The sequence below is a fragment of the Artibeus jamaicensis genome, unplaced genomic scaffold, assembly GCF_021234435.1.
Source record: "Artibeus jamaicensis isolate MK-2021 breed Jamaican fruit bat unplaced genomic scaffold, CSHL_Jam_final contig_415, whole genome shotgun sequence".
Classification (NCBI taxonomy): domain Eukaryota; kingdom Metazoa; phylum Chordata; class Mammalia; order Chiroptera; family Phyllostomidae; genus Artibeus; species Artibeus jamaicensis.
The window spans coordinates 34,601,528-34,623,940 of NW_026521823.1; the positions used below are offsets into that span (position 1 = coordinate 34,601,528).

At 44.1% G+C, this 22,413-nt stretch overlaps 1 protein-coding gene across 1 annotated transcript in view; it reads left to right on the forward strand.

Annotated features, from left to right (window-relative positions):
• Nucleotides 1-22,413, forward strand: part of DNAJC3 (DnaJ heat shock protein family (Hsp40) member C3) — a 42,335-nt gene that overhangs the window by 15,881 nt on the left and 4,041 nt on the right. The window contains exons 3-9 of the mRNA XM_037132443.2: nt 1,987-2,111; nt 5,154-5,228; nt 8,478-8,630; nt 9,280-9,461; nt 9,922-10,041; nt 12,886-12,991; nt 13,096-13,216. Of these exons, the coding sequence (XP_036988338.1) occupies nt 1,987-2,111; nt 5,154-5,228; nt 8,478-8,630; nt 9,280-9,461; nt 9,922-10,041; nt 12,886-12,991; nt 13,096-13,216 (882 nt within the window). The remainder of the gene's footprint in view (nt 1-1,986; nt 2,112-5,153; nt 5,229-8,477; nt 8,631-9,279; nt 9,462-9,921; nt 10,042-12,885; nt 12,992-13,095; nt 13,217-22,413) is intronic.

Genomic DNA, 22,413 nt, shown 5'->3' on the forward strand with positions numbered 1-22,413 from the left:
GAGGAAAAAAAACCCAAAATGTGTACCTGGGCAAGGTTGGTGTTGCATCTGATCACACTTGTAGTCTAGTCAGTCACTGGAGCTAAGCCTCAAAGACTGGGTAGGACTCGGACATATGAAGATGATGATGGTATGTGATGTAAACACCAGGCCTGAAGCCCTGTTCCTCCTAGTGTTTTTTATTCTGTGCTTCAGATAAATTAAGTCATGGAGAACTTCTCTTTCTTCTCTTTTTAAATTAATGAATATAAAAGTATTCCATGTTCATTGTGAAACGTTTTGAAATGTATGTTCCCCTGGCACCCACCACTCCTCACTCCTGTCTCTGTAACACTGACTGCTCTAGGTACCTCCTAGAAGTGGAATCACACAGTATTTGTCCTTCCATGCCTGGCTCATTTCACTTAGGATAATGCCTTCAAGGTTCATCTGTGTTGAAAGGCTAAATAATAATGTTTCGTTGTGGGTATATACCACATTTGTGTTCCATCTTTGGGCCATGGTGAATAATGCTTCTGTGAACATGAGTATACAAATGCCTGTTTAAACTTCACTTTCACTTCTTTGGGGTACATACCACCAAGTGGAATTGGTGGTCGGGATGGTAATTCTGTGTGTGAGTTTTGAGGAACTCCCCACAGCAGCTGCACCCTGTTCACTTTCAGCAGTGCACACCGGGCGCAGTTTGTCCACCTCCTCACCAGAACTGACCTCCTCCTTCCCTGCCTTTTCATTCCTTCCTTCATTCCTTCTTTCCTCCTAGTGGGTGTGGACTGGAACCTCAGTGCAGCTTCGATTTGCATGATCTAGTGTTGAGTGATGTTAAACATCTTTTTGTGTGCTGATTGGTCATTTGTGTATCTTCTCGGGTGTATGGTTTCCTCTCCTTCTGCCCCGCCTTCCCCCAGCAGTACTTCAGGTAATTTCCAGTGCCATGAACAACCGAAAACCATACTTTTGAATAATTATATGCTGTTGTCACGAGGTGCAGAGTGGGGGCCCCCTGGACACAGGAGAAAACGCCCACACACCCTTGGTTGGGGAAGGGGGAAGTGGATGACTCATCACTTAAGATACTTTGTTTGCGTAACACGGCAAGTTGACAGGCGTGCCTTTCTTGAACGGAGAGCTCCGGGCCAGGGTGAAAGGTGTGACTGGTGACGGAGCCAGAGGAGGCAGAGTCGCCGATACATGGCTAGATTCGGTCAAGATTATTTTTAACATTCTTGAGATCTATATATTTCAGAGTTGCTTTTTTTGGAGGGATTGTTTAGCAGCACGAAGTTTGATTCTAATTGAATTTATTGCTTCCTCACTTCATAGGTGCTGAGCAGAGTGGAATCAGCTCAAAGTCTTTCTCATCCGTCTGCTTTGCCTTGTCACGTATTTTTAACCTCTCTGGTCTTGCTCTTTAGACTTGCTCTCATTTCCAGTCTTCTTCTTTGTCTAAGGGCTATACCTTTATTTCCTCACTGCCGTTGCTGTTGGAGTTTGTAAGGGAGCAGGGGTTGCACATTCAACATGTCAGTGTATTGGAAGTCTGTAATTTTCTAAGATCCTGTGGAAAAGTGTATAGTACACATTTCAGTCAGTATTTCACTCAAGAACATTTCAGTAAAGACAAAGTTACTAAGTAAATATAGTTAGTATTTTAGACCAGAGGTGGTAAGCTTTTTCTCTTAAGGGCCAGATAATAAATATTTTAGGCTCTGCTTTACATTTTTCTATTTTTTGACAACTCTTTAAAATGTAAAAAATGTTCTTTACGTGAAGTTTGTGGATTGGATTTGGCTCAGGGGCCACAATTTGCTGACCCCTGTTCTGGATTCATTTGCAGTGATCTCATTAGGCAGCACGACTTACTGTTGAGGAAGAAATTCTTTTCTTAATTAGCCTTTTAAAATAGAATTGCAAACTCTATTATTCAGGTGATTAGGTCTTTAAAATAAACTACTGAGAGGTAATATTTATTATTTTAATTTTCAGATGGTGACCCAGAAAACTATGTTGCTTACTACCGGAGAGCGACTGTCTTTTTAGCTATGGGCAAATCAAAGGCAGCACTTCCTGACTTAACCAAAGTGATTGAACTGAAGATGGATTTCACTGCGGTAAGTGCATCTCAGCTTTCTTTAAAGGATAATTTAAGGGAACTTTGAAGAGCTCATTTGTTTCTCACGGTGATGACTGGTATGCTGGGCATAGCTGGAGGATGTGAAAGCCAGCCACTGTGGTGCGGTGGGCTGGGCAACAAGGGACCTCCCAAGTCCTTGGCACGAAAGGTCTGTATGAAGGAGGGACAGGCGGTGCGTTAGGTAATTGTTAGAATCTTAATGGCGATATTCATTTCTCATTGAGAGAGACCTCTGGGTGGAGGTTGGAGTGCAGAGCAAGAAGTGAGGCTGATAAATGAGTTGACTGAGGGGCTGTTAAATTAAAAGGCTGTCCAGTAACTAACAACAGTTTATAACTAACAACAGTCTGTAGCCGGAACAAGAAAGCGGAGGGGGTAACTCAGCCACGCAGTGGTTTGTGGTGAGGATACAGTGCTGGCTGAGGCAGGACCCTCCCCTGAAACCAACGTGCAGGCTTTAGAGGGCAGGGTTGGTAGGTCAGGGTAATGGCTTAAGGTAACAGGACCAACCAGATGGTTTCAAAATTAATTTGGTAACTCATTTATTGATATATCCTGCCATATTCCAAAAAGAATTTGAGATAACTAATTAGATACGGGTGAATGTTTGGTTTGAAACATTACTATTATTTCAAGATGGAATTCCCAAGTATCTAATTTTCTTTAATCTATTACTTTATACAGCTGAGCACAACCTTTCACAAAGGTTAAGTAGCTCATTATCCTGGTATTATAGTAGCTCTTAGCTGGTTGAAGTAGCTTTAACATTGCTTTTTACGTGCATTGATGGACTTAACAGAAGACTAGGGAAATTTTTTTGTATCATAAAAGTAATATATAAGTTGTAGTGGCATATCTACATCGTTTCTCTTAACATTTTTCACATTTTTCAATTACATTTGACGTACAATATCATGTTAGTCTCGAGTGCACAACATAGCGATGGGACGTCTGTGTACCTTCAGAGGGTTCACCCCGATAAGTCTGGTACCCGTCTTACACCCTGCTTGGTTGTTACAGTATTACTCACTCTGTTCCCTGTGATTTACTCTGTTTCCCTGTGCTGTACTTACACATCCCCATGGTCTAATAACTGGCCACTTCTACTTCTCAATCCCGTTCACCTTTTTCACCCTTCCCCCTGAACACCCTCCCATCTGGCAGCCATGAATTCGTTCTCTGTATCAATGAGTTTTTTTTTTTATTCTCCTATCTGTGAAAGCAAATAGTATTTGTCTTTTTCTGACTTTTCCACTGAACATGATGGACCCTCTAGGTCCATTCATGTTGTCAGAGATGGCAGTATTTCATCCTTTTTTATGGCAGAGTAATCCTCCAATGCATCTGTAAATAAGTACCAAGTCTTCTTTGTCTGTTCATCCATCAGTGGACGCTGCTTTCACATCTTGGCTCTTGTAAATAATGATGCAATGAATGTAGAGGTGCATGTATATTTTCAAAATAGTGTTTTGGATTTCTTTAGATAAACACTAAAGTGGAATTGCTGGGTCATCTGGTAGTTGTATGTATATTGTTTTCCACAGTGGCTGCCGCTTTTTACCATCCCACCAACAGTGCACGAGGATTTCCTTTTTTCCATGTCCTCACTAACTCTTTTTTGATTTATGGATGACAGCCATTCAGACAGGTGTGAGGTGATAGCTCATCGGGATTTAAATTTGTGTTTCCTGATGATTAATGTTGTTGAGCATCTTTTCATGTGGTTGACCATCTGTATATCCTTTCTTGGAGAAATTCTTTGAGCTCCTTACATATTTTGGATGTAAGTGTCTTAGAATATCGCCCATTTAGTAGGTTGTTTTACATTTTGATGATGGTTTCCTTTGCTGCGCAGAACCTTTTAAGTTCGATGCCGTTCCACTTGTTTGTTTGGTTTCCCTGCTTGAGGAGCCAGACCCAAAAAATTATCACTAAGAACGATGATGTCAGAGACTTTACTGCCTGTGTTTTCTTCTAGGAGTTTCATGGTTTCATGTCTTAAATCCCTCTCATGTATTTTATTGAAAAAGGAATGTGAAAACAGAATGGTTATACGGTTACTCACCACTGATGCACCTGCTAAAAACACACGGGCTCACAGACGGGCATTTGGGGGCCACGATGGGATGCAGAACACAAAACACAGTGTCCAAAACACACCTGCATCACTGCACACCGCCGAGCGTCGGTGGTCCACCCTCTCGGCTGTTGGCTGACCGGAGCCGTGGCTCCCTGCTGCTCTGCAGCATCACGGGCGGGTACTGTGCCACGTATTGCTGTCCCGGGAAAAGATCAAAATTCAGAAATCAGAGTGCGGTTTCTAATATGTGTATCACCTCTGCACCACAGCAGAGTCGAAAAATAGTAAGTTGAAACATCATAAGTTGGTCACCATCCATGTATTCTTGGGGTCGTGCAAGCATCACCACTGTCCAGTTCCAGCACATTTTTTACTCAGAACGAACCCTGCACTCATTAACAGTCCCCCCCGCATCATCTCTCGCCCCTGGCAACCCCTTATTTTTCTGTCTCGTAGGTTTTGTATGTTTCCTATAAGTGAAATCGTAAAATGTGTGGCCTCTGGTATCTTTTTTCACTTAGTGCAGTGTCCTCCAGGTTCACGCTGCGGCAGGTTTGAGCACTTCGTCCGTTTGGTGGCTGGACGGGGGTCCCGCTGCACGGACACGTCACGTGTGCTCACATGTGCTCATTGACTTACTGGTTGATGGCAGTCTGGATTATTTCCCTTTTTGGCTCTTGCTCTGAACATTCGTGTGCAAGATTTTGTGTGGACGTGTTTTCAAGTTTTTTGGGTGTAGCAAAAAGTACTCTTAAGGAAGTATAGTTTATCAAAAATTATACATATTCATTGATTCCAGGAAGTATTCTTAGAGTGCCAAATCAAATAGGCATTGGAAAATGAAGATTTCATTAACACTTCATTAGCTTAGTTTTATTCTTCATGTTTAAAGAAAATTTAGAAATGCATTGTTCTCAGCACATCCTTTTTTTTTTCTAGGCAAGATTACAGAGAGGTCATTTACTGTTGAAACAGGGGAAACTGGACGAAGCAGAAGATGATTTTAAAAAAGTGGTGAGTTCATTCTGTATTTGGTTCTGTGAACATGTTACTTTGAACATATGAAGTTTGTTTTATAGGAAGACATTTATTTTTTTTAAAGATTTTTAATTTAGTTTTAGAGGGGAAGGGAGGGAGAAAGGGAGGAAGAGAAACATTGATTGGTTGCCTCGTACACGCCCATAACTGGGGACCTGGCGCACAATCCAGGCAGTGTCCTGACTGGGAATCAAACCAGTGACCTTTCAGTTCATAGGCTGACACTCAATCCACTGAGCCACACCAGCCAAGGCGGAAGATATTTAATAATAATTTTATAGCTAATAGGGAAAAATCACTTGATTTGTGTATGTAAGAATCACAGTTCCTGAATTAATATTGGTGGCTGACATCGAAGAACCATTTTAATAATGGTAGGTCCAGTCTGTGGAATAAATATGTAATCCTAACTCAGTTTCTGTAGTGCACATTCTCTGTTTCGTCTTTTATGAGAAGCCGGAGATGTCAGCTGAGCTGGTCTCTGCTCCTCAGGGTGTAGGTGGTATTGTCTCCCTTTTGATTGGTGAAGAAAATGCTGATAATATATAGATAATAAGTGTTAAAGTCAGGATTCGGGCTTAGTCTTTTTCCATTTAGACTTTATTCTAAAGCATTAATAATACAAAATGTTTTTGGAAATTTTCACAACCTGCCATTGAGAGACAGTGAAACTATTTTATTAGTTATCTATTGCTGCGTAACAAATTCCCCAAAGTTAGCAGCTTGCAGCAACACGCATTTATGATCTTACAGTTCGAGGGGTCAGGAACCGGGGCAGGTGTGGCTGGACCCTTTGCTCCAGGGTCTCCCACAGGCCACAGTCGAGGTGTCAGGGCTGCAGTGTAATCTGGAGGCTCGGCAGGGGCGGGGAAGGAACTGCTTCCAAACTCACTTGGGTGTTGGCAGGATTTAGTTCCTCTCGAGCTGTTAGACTCAGTTTCTTTGAGCCGTGGGCCAGAGGCTCCCTTTGGTGCCTCTCCATGAAGCACTCACCGCATGGCAGCCTGAGTCAGTGAGTGGACAAGTGAGAAGGCAGAGGCAGACAGACAGACAGAGGGGAGGGAGGAGGGGGAGCGCCGATCTATCAAGATGGAAGTTACAGTGTTTTGTACTTGGCGAAGGAAGTGGTTTCCTTTCACCTTTGTCGTATTCTGGTTGTTAAAAGGAGTTCCACTTTCTTCCCGTACTCAAGGGGAGGGGTCGCACAAAGGCACGCATTCCAGGAGGTGGGATCATTCGGGCCATCTTAGAAGTCTTCCCTCTACAACTACCAATCCGCTGTTTTCACGTGAGGTCTCAGAAGTAGGGGTTTATTTAGAGCAGACGAGGAATGCCTGGTCTCTCCCTCCCAGCCCCCATCCCACAGCTGTTAGGGTTTTGATCTGAAAGCTCAGTGACCACAGTAAATGGTAAGAAGTAAGAATGAACTATTGTCATGGTTAGAGGTTTGGCTGGAAGGGTCAGAAATGTAAAACTGTAAAAAAGAGAAGGGACATCGAGGAGCATGAAACAAGGATGGAGGGAAGCACCAGTCGGGTCCAGCCCCTACGTGTGAACGCCCCGGAAGGAGCTAAGAGGGCAGCTGGGGGGGTCTGCAGCCTTGTCGGGAGACCTTCGCCTCACTTAACCGTTTCCGAAACTCTCCAGGGTTGTAAGTCGGGCCTTAGCTTGTTTCTCAGATTCCTTTCTTGCCTCCTTAGAAAGATCCCTTCCCAGCTGCCTCCCAGTCCCAAAGAGGCCCAGGTGACCTGCTCACCCCCTTTCCTGTTCCCATTGTCTGAGCACGGAGTGAGGCCAAGTTGGCGTCCTCAACCTGGAGACTGAGGGCTGTCCCCTCCCTCACCCTCCAACAGGAAAAACCATGTGGCAGAGACGGGCCGCTCACGTTTCAGGGGAACACGCGCATTCCATCGGAAGAGGCAGTCCCTACTTCACTACAGCTCACTCTGTGCAAAGGGGAGCGTTAGTCTGCGTACAGAAAACGAGTTATCGGTAGACTTCCCTTTTACCAAAAGCAGCGTGCAGCCCACACACGTTTGCACTCCTCCCACTGCTGTCTGCCCGAAGCACTCGAGACCAGCCCCAGGATGATGAAACAGTCACAGACAAGCATTCCATGGCCCTGACGCAACTCCCTTCCCTGGGTAACTCAGTCATGCAGGGACAGTCCACCCCGTGAGCAAGCTGACGTGGCCAAGTCCTTCCCCCTACCTGGGACTGCTTAGACTCGTCTGTTCCTTCAAAGGCCAGGGGTCATACAGACCAACAGGATACCCGGAGTACCCTCAAAACAACTGGGGAACTGGAGAGCCCCTACCAAGTGATGACGATCTAAGGTGTTTCATTTGGAGTGCTTTCTCCTACCAGGTGGATATGGGGTATTTTAAAAACAGGAATCCACTTAAAGGGGAAGCAGTATGATTGGTCAATTGAAAGATATTTCTAGAAATAATCTATTGTCTGTACCACACCCAAAACTGAAACCCATCAGCTACAATTTCCGTCTTAATAAAAATGTTAGATTTCAGGAATTATTGCCTATAAACTGTAATCTTAAAGAAAAAAGCCCCCCCCTTAAAAAAAAAGTTCAGGAGCTTCTTAATGTAGACACTCAATTTTCTGAGCCATTACACCTAAGGTTTTCCACCTGGAGGGAGGCACCGTTGGGAGTCATGGTGCGGAGACCGGGGTGGGGGCCGACTGTGACGGGCACAGGGTCTCACGGGGGTGTCAGAGCAGAAATTGTCCAAACCTGTGATGGCTGTGTAAGTGTCAAAAATCACAGAATCGCTCACAAAATGGGTGCATTTTTGGTGTATGAATTATACCTAGATAATGTTAAAAAAGAGACAAAGTATAAATCTCTTAAAACCATCTCATAAGCCTTTAAAATAATAGTATTACTCTTATTTTTCCTTGTAAATTCTTCCTTTCTTACTACACTGTAGCCCGACATCAAATCTTTTTCTCTTATAACCTCTAAGAAGACCTTTTTCAGTTTCTCTGTGTTTTTTATTATTTTGGTAAAATTATTTTATACTTAAAATACTTTGAAATTTAACTAGAAGGCAAAATACGAAAAGCTCGAGTTATTTTCTCTAGTTACACATAAGAAAGAAAGGTGAGAAAACTTCAGAGAAAAGTTCATTGGGAATGGTCAGATTGCTGTGTATATTGTGGGTACTAGACTTGAGAGATTGAAATCCCTGTTTATTATTCTTCTAGCTCAAATCTAATCCAAGTGAAAGTGAAGAAAAGGAAGCCCAGTCCCAACTTATGAAGTCTGACGAAATGCAGCGTCTGCGTGCACAAGCCCTGGACGCTTTTGAAGACTCGGATTATGTTGCTGCCATCACCTTCCTTGATAAGATTTTAGAGGTGAGTTCATTAGCTGCTGCAACTGACCAGCCTGATGTGCACTGCTTTTTACAGTAAGGCATGACGGTACACTTTGATATGGTGCGTACCATGGGAATCCCAGAGAGCCGAAGTCAGACTGGTCCTCGTGCTTTTAGCTTGGAAGTGAAAGATGGTATTTATATAGAAGAAAATTTGGAGCCGAGGTTTTCAGTAAATGTAATCAATGTGCTATGGAATGGGAGTTACGTATTTTTACACATTGCTTGCTTTAGTAGTTGTTTGATGTGACATTAATTTTGGGGGGGTGTGTGTAGAAAACTCTAGAGGTTACATAATGGGGTAGAAGATGACAGCTGGTTAAGAAAAAGGAAAAATAATGTTCCGGAGGACAGAACAGCGCCTGGAGTGGGAAGCGTCAAGGGAAGAAGGCAGGTGGAGAGTCACCAGGGTCCAGACGGTTCCAGGTTGGGAAAGCGGTTCCAGGTTGGGAAAGCGGTTCGGGGTTGGGAAAGCGGTTCCAGGTTGGGAAAGCTGTCCGGTTTCCTCGCCTCGAAGGCCTTAGTGACAAGTGGTTTCAGAAGGAAGTCTGCAAAATATGTGAGATGCAAGTATGACTGTGCATAATTGACTGTTTCTTTCTTGAAGTCTAGTTCTTTTGTTTCTCAAGGTCTGTGTTTGGGATGCTGAGCTGCGGGAACTTCGAGCTGAATGTTATATAAAAGAAGGGGAGCCTAGGAAGGCGATAAGTGACTTAAAAGCTGCCTCCAAATTGAAGAACGACAATACCGAGGCTTTCTATAAAATCAGCACACTGTACTATCAGCTGGGAGATCACGAACTGTCCCTCAGGTCAGTTCTCATGACACCCGTCTCCTCACCTTTTTATTGTGGCCCCGAGATAGTAACCCCATTCTCTTTTTAATTTTAAAATAATAAAGTTGTGGTGAAGGCTTTTTGTGCTTTATATATTTTGTGTTTATATCCTATTGTCTATTTATACACTTTAAGTTATTCTACTTCCATAGTTTATTTTCATGAATTATGCATATTAAATAAAGGTGGGTATCGTATTTGTAGAAGCAACATGAAGCATCTAATGTATAACTATTTAAGTCACTTTAATTTGACCTAGTAAGTGTGGGCATGGTACAATACCAAATATAAAAATATATGGTAAATTATTAAGCCAGTATGTTTTAATTGTTGCAAACAAAAAATACACTTTTTATTGTTTCTGTATTTAATATGGAAAAGTACTCATTGATTTTTTTGACTTGGAATATTTTCCTCTTTTTAAATACATGAGCAGTGAAGTTCGTGAGTGTCTTAAACTTGACCAGGATCATAAAAGGTGTTTTGCACACTACAAACAAGTGAAAAAACTCAATAAGCTGATCGAGTCCGCTGAAGAGCTCATCAGAGAGGGCAGGTAAGAGTACACTTGTCTGCACGATCCAGCCTTCCTGCACCAGCTGCGTGCTTTTCACTCCCTAGCGGTGGAGGATGGCTCATCGTGGACAGCACTTAACCTACCACAACTGCACACTGTAAAAGTGTAGATAATAGTGACTGCATAGTCTTCTTACCAGATTGATTTCTGTTTCACCAAACGTTTACTGAGTATCTCCTTTATCAGGTTCTGACTGTGTACTAGGGTTGCAGACATGCATGTGACTATATAGGTTTTGGTCTTAAGAAGCCTACAGTGTAGTAGTGATGGAGACAGACAGACACACTGATTAGGAAAAGGGGGTGTGGTCCGTAGAGCGATAGGGATGTGTGAGACTGGAGATCCCTCCACCGTATAGGATTCTGAGTTACCAGTTCTTCTGTGGTAGGTCCTACCTGGAGAACACTGTACCTCTTTCTGGCCTCTGATTCCTACAGAGAAATCCATTGTCATTTTAATGGTTTTTTTCCTCCTATAAATAACATTTTCCTCTGCTTACAAGAATTGTTTTCCTTGTCTTTAGTATTTCCTTGTCTTTAGTATTTGTAAGTTTAATTATGATGTGTCTCTGTGCATTTCCTTATGTTTGTCTTTTTGGGAGTTTATTTAGTTTCTCGAACATGTAGGTTTATACCTTGTCAAACTTGGGAAGTTCCCAGCTAGTAGATTACAAAGTACTTTTTCAGCAGTTCCCTCTCTGTATTTTGTTTCAGCCCCACAGATTTCTGGGCTCATTCATTTTTGTCAGTTTATTTTCTCTCTGTTAAGGTTTGGTCCTTGTTCCAATTCACTGATTGTTTCCTGTCTCCTTCAGTCAGCTGTTGAGCACATTCAAGGAGCTTGTTAATTTTGGTTTTTCTGTTTTTCGGTTCTAAGAATTCCGTTTGGTTATTCTTCTGTGTCTTCTGTTTCTTTGTTGAGAATTTCTGTGTTTGTTGAGGCATTTTTGTTTGTTTGCTGTAAGCGTGTTTGTCATTGCTGCTGTTTTACGGCCGCCGTAAAGTGGTTATCAGATCGCCGTAACCTGTCTGCCCTTTTGGTGCTGGAATTTGTCTTACTCAGTTTGAGATCTGTTCCTTGATATGATGAATGCTGGCCGTTTTCATTTTGTAGAATGTTTTTATATGTCAGTCTTCTGTTTTGGCCGGGGTTTTTGGACATTGCTCCAGCAAAATGGTGTGGGGCAGGTGGAGGGAGAGGTTCCCCCCTCAGCCTTCATCAGTGTTCGAGGTGCGAGAGGCTCCTTGGTGCTGCTTGGTGCAGGTTTGGGGACTTGTGTTCAGCCGTCTCCCCCGCCTGGCCTTCTCGTACCCCTGCCTTGTGCGGGTGCCTGCACCTGGCTCCCCGCCTGGCCTTCTCGTACCCCTGCCTTGTGCGGGTGCCAGCATGGTCACTGCAGCCTAACCAGGGGTGAAGCCTGGGCTCTCCAGGGGGCCTGCTCGCGGTGGTCGGCACGGGGCCATAGTTTCCTCGGGAGTTTGGCTGGAGTTAGCCATTACTGTCTAAAGCTTTCTGTCTTGCTGTGGCTGGTATGGCTCGGTTGGAGAGCGTCATCCCACAAACTGAAAGGTGTGGGTTCCATCCCGGGTTGGTTGGGAGGCACTCGATTGATCGGTGTGTTTCACTTCAATGTTTCCTTCCCTCTTTCTCTCCCTCCCCTCCCTCTCTCTAAAATCAGTAAGCTTGTCCTCGGTTGAGGATTGAAAACAAGTTTGTCTCCCTGAACTGCTCTTTCCCCGTCTTTTGGCTTGGGACAGCAGGCTTCTGCTTTTTGTTTGTTTGGGTTGTGTGTACGTGTGTGTTTGTACACACTGGTGTCTCTGGGTTGCTGGCTCCCTCAGCGCTAAGTCTGGGTGTAGGAGGCAGAAAAGAAACCGGGGAACTGAACACACTGTTTTCCCTCAGGTCCGGGTCTCTGGCTCTTTCCCTTTCCAAGTCTTCCCACATTTTAAAAAATATTAAATGTCTAGGGTATTTATTTGTACCTAGCTAGACAAATTGCGGAAAGTACATTTATCCCACCTTCCTACAAGTGAGCCTTTTTTTTAAGACAGTATTTTTCTCATTGAACTTTCATTTGAGCTAATTGCTGTTTCACACGTGGTTGTAAGAAGTAAAGCGAGGTCTCACCCACTCTGCAGCTTCCTACAATTGTTCTCCCACCATGGAAGACACATTAGCATTTAAAGTTGAAGACTGCAGTGCCTTGGGAACAATGTTCCACGTTGTCTGTCTCTTGGTTTGGGATTACTGAGGAAAGTAACTTAGTGTGTAACATGATTACTACTTTTCATTCATTTTTAAAACGCTGAAACAGCTTTTCTGTTGTTCCTAACAGCTACTATGGATAGGAATGTAAACAGGTCCCTCCTGCAGGGAAGTACATTGTACTTAGTGGTGAACACTGCATTCATTATATAAAATAGCGTGTATGTAATGGGCTCCATTATTTCATGAAAGTCAGAGTGACCAAAACATAAATTTTATTTGTTTTGCGGAACGTGCTCCACGGAAGTCAGACTCGAATGAGTTTTACTCAGTGTCAAAATCATGAGCGTTTTTCTGTAAGGGAATTCAGCAGGTGGTTTGATCGATACTCACAGGTATGCTCTGATTTATCATTTTGGTGGTCGTATGTTTCATCTCCTAACTCCTAATTGGAGATAGTATGTTTCTTGCTACTGTAGTAAGTTAAAGGCAGCATTTGGAAGCACACGCTCATTCAGGTAAACTGATGAAGCGACATAAAGTGAAGAACACAGGGTGTTTCCTCTGGCTCTGGAAGCAGAATTTGTCACTCATCCTGATTTACTCATTTACTAGATACACAGATGCGACCAGCAAATATGAATCCGTGATGCAGTTAGAGCCTGGTGTTTCAGAATATACAGTTCGTTCAAAGGAAAGGATTTGCCACTGCTTTTCTAAGGTAACCGTTGACCCATTCCCAGAAATCGTTGACCTTATTGCTGGAAGTGTAAAAACAGCATATGGCAGAGAGACCAGAGACCGCTTTCTCACGTGTCCTTCCAGGACGCGAAGCCAGTCGAGGCCATTCGAGCGTGTTCCGAGGTGCTGCAGGTGGAGCCCGACAACGTGAACGCTCTGAAGGACCGGGCGGAGGCCTACGTCATAGAAGAAATGTATGACGAAGGTGAGTCTGCAGGAGCTGACGCACATGAAAGTCAGCACATGTTTAAAATCCTGTTGTTTAGAACAAGTTTACCAGGTACCAGGAAATCCTGATAATTTTAGAAAAATGGCAGGAACTTCTAAGTTATTCTTCCTTAGTAGAACCTGAAAGGTAGACAATCTAGGGAAAACGTTTTGTCGAAATCAGTTCAGTGGCACTTAAAAATAAAAACTTCAGTGTTTCTTTTAGACAAGTTTGAAAAGATAAGTAACAAAATAGAAGATTTAGATTTTATATCATCCAGTTGTCATCACTGTTAATGTTGAATTTATCTTTCAGACTTGTCCAATACGTAGTCTTTATGCTATATAATATACATATGCATATATGGCATACGTTATTCATACTGCATACACATTTACGTCATATATCCTAAATATAAAATGTTCTGTGACCCCTAAGCTGTTTAATAACATTAGGGTGGTTGCTTATCCTGTGCTATTCAACTTGAAGTCACAGAAAGAGTGTTCCACGAGATGTCGTGAGGACCTTGAATAATGGCAGTGCCCTATTTTTGCAAGATAACTAAGGCATATACAGTAATACACGTTTTGAAGCTAGACTTTTTTCGCATTACAATATGCCATAAACATTTAAGTGGGATAGTTTTTAAAAGAAGCAAGTTTTACTGCCCTTATTGCAAAGTTTTCATTTCAAATCAGGTACATCATTTTAAATTGAAAGCATAGTATTTTTCTGGTGAAACTTAATCTGTAGTACTCTTTTTTGTTTTTTTAATTAGATACTGAATACTTATTTAAAAAAAGAGTATGACCATTAAAATAATATGTATTATATTTTAATGTCATGCAAAAATAGGTGTAAATGTGATCATGGATAAAATTTTAAATGCAGTAAGGATGCATCGATAACACAGTAAAAGCTATGTTAAAAAGGAGATAACTACACTTTTAATTTAAAAAGGTTCATGGTACTTTTTCCCCTCTTTTCACAATTTGAAAAGAATCTTGCTCCTAAGTGGTTTCTTGGGAGTAACAGTAACTCTGGTTATTGCTATTTGTGGGGCATTTTTACAGTATCATCTCTGAAGTCTGATTGAGGCTTGAAACATATGCAGTCAATAGGATAAGCTTTACATTTCATGAGAACGCTTCAATGAAGCAGGTGGTCCGCCTGGAGGAGCCCGCGGGCATAGCTGTTCTTTTCGCCCTTGACCTGCTGCGCCTGCGCAGTGATGTGGACGCACTCCCGATGCGCCCTCCCCATCACTCTGGGAGCACTGCGTCGGAGGCGCTGCCATCATCTGTAAGCGGACCCTCGGCTCTGACCGTGGAATCGGACTCTGCAAAACAAAACAACTTAGCTGTTAAAAAAGGTTAAATCTTGTAGGCTGCTGAATATAATTGGAACGATGCCTTTGTGAATGTCAAACTGACTTTTTTAAGGAAAACTTCACAGCTTAATTCTTGAAGAAAAGATGCTTAATACTGATTTAATAGATGTCTTTGAAGTCTGTTTTTTCCTTTAAAGATTTCTTTTAAATAGGAGTTTATTCTTTGTCTTTGGGAGGAGGGCTTGGATTATACACTGGGAAATATTTCTGAGTGAATGGTTTTACAAGAGTAAAATGGTTGTTTGAGTCACAAGTATGGAAATTAAGCAACGTCCTGGAGTGAGAATGGGTTGGTAGGTCTTTAAATTTGGGGGCTAGAGGCGAAGCCTGTATAGTTGAAACTGAAAGGTATTACTTGACTTGTTTGGATTTGAATCAGAGGTTTAGTAAATGATGTAATAATCATTCATCCTCAACTAGGCTAAATCATAGTATGTTGAAATGCTGAGTTAAATTCTAAAGGCTTTCCATATTCCATTTTTAAAAATTAGCAGTGTGAAATGATAGTAGGTGCATAATGAATACAGAAAAAATGCTTCGATTAGTGCGTCATGAAACATGATTTATTAGTTTTGGGAAGATTAGTAGGGGATTCCACTCCTCCGGAAGCTAGCAGAGCGCGAGATGGCTGTGGTTGGAGGTGGCTCTTCAGCCCTGTGAGTCCTTTTAATAGTCTGTGGGAGGAGCAAACTGACACCGAGGCAGTACAGAACGGCTGGCAGAGTTCCTTTGAACATAGGGCGATCCGAGTGTCCTTTTGACGTAAGCAGTTACATTGGCTAGAACTTAAGCTATACGGGACCTGCGTCTGTTACTAACTGAAGCATCTCTGGCACCTGTGCCTGGCTCGTAGCCAGGCACTTACATAGTTGCTGAGTGATGAATGTTGTCAAGCAAGAAGGTCATAGTGAAAAGAGTATGGAATTTAGAATTAGCCCTGACTTGAGGCTGGCTTTGCTATTTATTTTTATTTTTAACTGCGGTAAAATATACGTGAAATTCATCATGCTGATTTTTACGGTGCAGGTCAGTAGTGTTAAGTATATTCACGTCACTGTGCAGCCAGTCTCCAGGGCTGTCATCTCGCAAAACCGAACTCCATGCCTACCACACCCGGTACCCAGCACACTGGTGCCTTCTCCCACCTCCCAGGCCCTGGCACCCAGCACTCTGTCTTCTGTCTCTATGAAGCTGACTACTCTACACAGGTCTTAGAAGGGGAGAATACTTCTTTTTGTGGCTGGTTTATTTCGCTCAGTATAATGGCCTCAAGGTCCATCCTGCTGCAGTACGTGTCGGGATTTCTTCCTTTTTAAGGCTGCATAGTGTTCCACGGTATGTGTATGATCTGCTGTATGTATACAGTTATCGGTAGGTGGACATACTTCCCCCTTTTGCCTGTCATGAATAACACTACTGTGAACATGAGCGTACAAATAACCTCTCTATGCAAGACTCTCCTTTAAATTCTCCCGCATACGTGTGTGGAAGTGGGGTTGCCGCACCACACTGTGGTTCTGGTTTTGTAGTTTTCCAGGAGCCACCACACTGATTTTTTGTGATGATTGCCATCAGCAGCATCGCAAGGGTTCCAGTATTTCCCATTCTCGCCAACATGTGGAGTTTTCCGGTTTTTTTTTTTTTTTGATAGAAGCCATTCTTAAGAGTGTGAAACGATACCTTATTGTGGTTTTGATTTGCATTTCCCTAAAGCTGATGCTGAGTATCTTTTCACGTGCTTGTTGGCCATTCGTATGTCGTCTTTTGAGTATGCCAGTTATGTCTGCTGCGTGGTCTCGATCAACCTCACCCGTTAGGCTTTGCTTTCCCTGACTGAACGACAGGAATAAGAACAGATGTTGATGTTGCCCAAGGGCAGCTGATGCATGTGAGTGTTCTGAGCGTGTCAGTAGGTTAGGGTATGAAATGCACATCTGGCTTATGACATTTTCAATTCACAGTGGGTTTCCTGGGGTGGAACCCCAGTGTAAGTGAAGGAGCATCTGTATGTGGAATTTGCTTCAGTTTGGTGACGCTATTATTCTAGAAAGTGCAGTCACGTATAATATTTGTTTATGCATAAATATATATTCCATATAGTATATACTGTTTTATAAACAGTTAAATATAAAATGCATTTTGAACAAGGTTCATATTAAAAAAACTATTTCATAAAAGGTACCCACACAAACATACCCTGAGTGAAATGGTTCAGTTTGATAGGAATGATTCACATCCATTGTTACACATGAATCAAATTATGAGTCTTAGTGCAACGTCAAGTACATTAAAATATTTTTGTAGTTTAAAAACAAAAGCACGTATCTCAGAATTGTGATAAGATGATGCTTAGTACAGGGTTGCTTGTACACTTTTAAGTAAATGGCTTCCTTTATGCTCACCTTCAGGACAGTGGTTTGGAATTCGCATGAGCTTTTCTGTACAGACAGTATCCTGTGGGATAGCTAACTTCCAATGGAACCTGTGACTGCTGCGTTCACTCTGTCTGACGCGGCTGTTGCTGTAGTGTTACGAGGAGTGTCCGTAATTCTGAGGACGGGAGCCAAGCAGCGCTTTTTTGGGGTGAAGGGCCAGCCTGTAAAATAAAGGTTTTATTTATATTTCTTCTGTAAGAGTTGCTGGTGAGTTAAAACATTTTTAGGTGTGAAACTCCTTTTATTTTTGACATTAATTTCTAGTGTTCTAACATTGTGATTAAAAACTATTTTTACCACTTTCATTTTTTGGTAATTTATTACTGGTTTCTTTTCTCCTCCTCCACCCTCCTCTTCCTCCTCCTTCCACCTAAAATGGCTGGCTTCATGAGTTTTGTGGATTTTAAGTAGGTGAGTTAAATACACTTACATTTAGGAACGTGACAGATGTGCTTGGTCTGAATCCCGGCGTTGTTTTGCTGAGAAGTTTTGCCGTCGGGCCTGCCCTGTTTTGTGTACTATTTCCATATGTAAGAAAGTCTGTATTTTGCTTCTTGGTTGTTTTTGTCGTTTGGCTAACTTAGCCCTCTTCCGTCGGGCAGCACCTGTTGGTTCCCTACAGTGACGAAGGCCGGCATGTCTCTCCCTTCTTCACTTTTCCTCGACCACTCAGTGCTTGTCAATATGGATCTTGTCTAGTATTTGCCTTTGACTTCTCAGTGGGTGAACTTCCTGACTGCTTTCAGCTGTAACTGGGGGAGTCGGTGAGCCACTTCCTCACCTCCCAGTTTTTGGTAGCGTGGCCCTTCTGCCTCGTGGGGCGTCCACCCTCCGCTGGCACTGAGCTTCGGTGTTTTGTTTTGCCCTCTGCGCTACCTCCGCTCAGTGCGTGTGGGCTGTGGTTTCTCTAGACTGCTCTTTGTGGGTTCGTCCCACAGGAGTTCCCTCGAAAGGCTCCTGGGAAAATGTTTTCCTGACTTCTTTTCTGTTCAAAGCTCTTTGTACCTTTTGTTCCTGGAGGACAGCCTGGACAGATAAAACAGTCCTCGGCTCACAAACTTCCTGTGAATTTTACTTCCTCCTCCAGTCTTTTGGGCACTGAATAGTGGAAAGTCCAGGGCCAGGAGTTCGGTTCCGGGCCGGCTGCCTGAAGAGCCCTTTCTTTCCTGTGTGTCACTCATACGCGGGGCTGTCTCTGTGTTGGTCCTTCTCCGTTTGCCCAGGCACCTGGTGTACCTTTTGAATATATTTTTTATTTTAGCAAAGTTTTCTTAAATTTAATCTGGATTGTTCTGCTTCCACGATCCAGTTAGGTGTAGGCTGTATTCCCTTCGCTTGTCATCTACAGCCAGTTTTTTTCCTCTAGTCTTTTTAAACTCACTCTTTCATTTTGTTGAGTCCTTATTTTTCCCATGTTCTTCTCACTGTGTGCCTTCTCATTTCATCTTCACTTCTAAGAGTTTTATTTTATTTTTAACCCTCTCCCAAGGATACTTTTTCTTTGCTTTTAGACAGAGAGGAAGGTAGAGAAGCATCGATGGGTTGCCTCCCAAGTACGTCCAGACCAGTGGTTGTGCGCACCAGGACCGGGGACTGAACACACCCAGACAGGACTGTGTGCTCAGACCAGGGCTCAAACCCACAGCCCAGGCATGTGCCGACTGGGGATTGAAGCTGTAACCTCCTGGTTATGGGACAATGCTCCAACCAACTGAGCCAGTGGCAATGAGAGTTTTTACTGTGTTGTACTTATTTTTCTGGAGTTGTGACCTCACCTTTTTAACTCCTCCATGTCTCATCTCACTCTCTTTGCTTAGTGCTTATTTGGCTTAGTGATTACCTTCAATGGGGGTGACTGAGTTAAATTTTGAATATTCATACCATAATGTTTGCTCGGAATGTTCATGTGTTCTCTGGCTGCTGTGCTGATGCATGTTCATCTGGTAAGTTTGGGTGCTCGTGTTTACTTTAAAAATTGCATATCTTTGAATGACGCTGTGCCGTGTCAATTCAGTACGCCTCCTCCCAGAATGATGTGCAGCAGCCTTTCCTAGTCCTCTGGGGGGGGGCACAGGGCAGCATCTGTAGGTAACCATCGCGATGCTCTCTGCTTCACTGTCTCCACATTCTGCTTCCTGCTAGAATGGCCTTTCTGTATAGCCCTGCCCCCTCTGCTCCTCTGCACCAAACCGTGTCCAGGAGGTCGTCTGCTGCCGGTCCTGCTGCCCCTCTGCCCACTTCCTTTGCTACAACGAAAGGGGTGTCTCTGGCACGGCAGGGTGAGCCCCTCACCTTTGGAGAGATGGGCTGCCCAGGGCTGACTGCTGTTGTTGCTCATCGTGGTCCCTTCTTGACCGGTCTTCCCACTACAGCTGCTCGCAACAGGCGGAGGGTGCAGGCTGTCGCTTCAGGATGCGCCCACACTCACGGAAAGCGTGCTTTGTTGGCATGTTCTGTGATCTCTTGCCATTGGGCCTTTCTCACTGTTTGCTTCCCCCTCTCCTTTTGGATTCACAGCTGGTATTAGCAGCCCTCCTGCAGTTCCTTGGAATCGTTCTGCTGAAAGTGCAGCTCTCCCCGCACCCATTTATCTTGTTTTGCATGGTATCCAGGATGAGAAGGTGGGCGTGCCATGGGCCTGTTTGCACTGGAGGTATGACTGGCTCTCTCAAAGGCTCTCCAGAGTCCTTGCACTGAGAACAGACTTTCAGGGGGTGGGGGCTGGGGAAAGCTGCTGTGAAGCTACTACAGCCTTCGGGTTTGTTAATGATGTGCTTCATTATGCCGGTAACTGGAAATGGTGAGAAGTAGTTATATTCTGTTGGAAGAGCAGCTGACTTGGGACTTGCTAATGGATTGGTGAAATGACCGAGGGGTCACTTGCAACTACACTTTCTCTGTACTGGGGGACTCACTGCAAACTTTATGGGGGGGGGCGGGGGGAGAGCCTAGCCACAGGAAGACTTTCTCTACAGAGCTGTGCCATCTTGTCCAGCTGCCAAGTGAGCAGGGCTCACCTCGCTTTACTTTACTTACCAGCCGCAGTCCCTCGGGCACTTCAGCGTGGATGGAACTGCTTTCCCCAGTTTGTTCTAGGTCTGTTGCGAAGGTCTGTCTTGGGGGCCTGTGGGCTGGTTCTGCATCTCTTCCTGGTCCCAGCCACCACGAGGGACCCTCCAGATGCACATCCTCCAGTCCTTGGGGCGGGGGGTAGTGCTGTAGCTGCTCCACGTGAAAGGGGAGGGGAGGGCCCGCCCAGCCACCCTTTACTCATCTAAGGGACTGTTCTGATGGTGCCATAAAGCTACTCTTGCTCACGAGACAAGGTCCTTGGCCAAACAGAGTGGCTTCCAAATCTGCTAGGTCCTCTTTCAATGTGCGTTTGGATTGTGGTTCTTTCTATTTAGGTTTCTTCATTAGTAATATAATCCCACATGTTTTCTGTCTTCCAGAAACTTACCAAAATTTCTGGTCTGCTGGTAACATCATAATGGTTACGTTATTTTGTGTTTTTGCCATTTTGGTGGGATAGTGGTCTGGAGCTGGCAGACCCCTGTGCGCTGTGTTCCTGGTCTAGTGGTTTGCTTTGCTCCTGAGGAACTGAGTGAGGAGAGGACGGAAAAGGAATTTGGGAGGGAGGCTTTTTAGATTTGGAGATTACTGGCATATGCTGTTCACTTAGGACTTTAATATTTCCGGCTTCTTCCGCTTTTCACAGCTGCTCAGTATGGTACGGGGTAAACATAACTGGGTGGCATTTAGTTTTAACATTCTCTTGGCAAGTAGAGTCTGAAATATAATTTAAAATGATCTAAGCTTAGATCCGTGGGAAGTCTTACATCATCCATATTAAGTTTCTGGTTAATTGCCTACCTATAACCATGTGAATTTAGGAAACAGCCTATAATATTTTTTTCCTGTTTTGGCAGAAATGTGTCTACTTAAGTTTTAATACAAGACAGGCTATGGAAGACTGCCTTGGGGAGGCGCTGTGAACACTGAAGAATGCAGGCACGTTTTAATGTGGGGTTTGCATAAGCAGCAAAACAGCACAGACATCCCCCCTTTTGTTCAGTTCCTTGAAAAGACGTTTCCTTACTAGGTTGTGGTATCAAACGCTATGGGTATTGATTGCAGTTAAACCTCACTACTGCTTCTGATGGATTTGTGCACTGAATTGGAAGGACATTTTAGGGTGTCGCTGTGGACTGGGTGACAGTAATAGTTAATGTCTCATATTAATACTCAGTATCAATGCATTGAGGCAGGAATTAGGATAAAAGCTTAGAGCAGCTGCCCTGTGGGCCAGAGGTAATGTGGCTTTTTCTGTGTGGTGCAGGCTTATAAATTTGTTGATCATATTCTTGTCTCTTTCTCATTTTAACCTTGCCTGGGGTTAACCCCTTCCCGGATTAGCTGTTGCCAAGACGAGCGTTCAGCCATGCTGTCCACAGGCAGGGGGCGCTCCCAGACTGACGTGCATTCTGTAACAACTGGACACTGAGACCAGCGGTCTGTTGTCTGGGGAGTCTGCCCAGGGAGAACACTGGGGGGGGGCTTGTGTCGGAGCCTCCCAGGCCCAGCCCCAGATTTGGGGACTCAGGGCTGAGATTTACTCTGGTGACTGGGCACCAAGTAAGGTCAGCAGAAGGAGCAGGCTCAAGGGGCAGAATTCAGAGGACCCAGGGCAAAGATTCCAAGTGTGTGTCTGAAATCACACAGAACAAGCTGACTCCGCAGTGAGCTTGAAGTGCTCTCCACCAGGGAAGCCTGTCAGAGCCCCAGGGCCCAGGCTGTTACTGGGGCTAGGGAGCAGGTGCCTTCTGCCTCACGCCGAAACTCCAGACTTCCGAGGAAAGACAGCATTCAGCATAAACCACGTTGGTTATGCGGATAGTTTCGGTGTGGTGAGCCCGTCTGATCAGGGAATGTTGGGCCCCCTCCTTAAACTGAAACCCAGCTTCCCAGGGGCTGCCCTTGCCTGTATACCTTTGTAAGGGTGACGGTGTCAGGCCTGCAGTGCTTCCTCTCTCCTGCACCCTGCAAAGTGCCCCGAAGCCGCGTATATCTGAAATAAAGGACACAGTGTGCACTGTCACCAGACTCCCCAGACCTGCCAGGTGTCTATGGTTTTCTAGTCTGACTGACGCAGGAAACCAGCCGGACCGTGTGCGCTGAAACCTGTGAGTCGGGGCCTCCAAGGGCGACGGCGCCCCGTGCTCTGGACCCGTAGCTGCCGGTGCACTCTCTTTGCCGCTCTTCTGTCTTCCTGCGTAACAGTCACTTTAGTCTGAACAATGGTAAGAGTGCTTTGCTTAAAGTGCTGCTGTTAGAACACCTGAAAGGCCAAAAGGTATGGGGAAGATAAT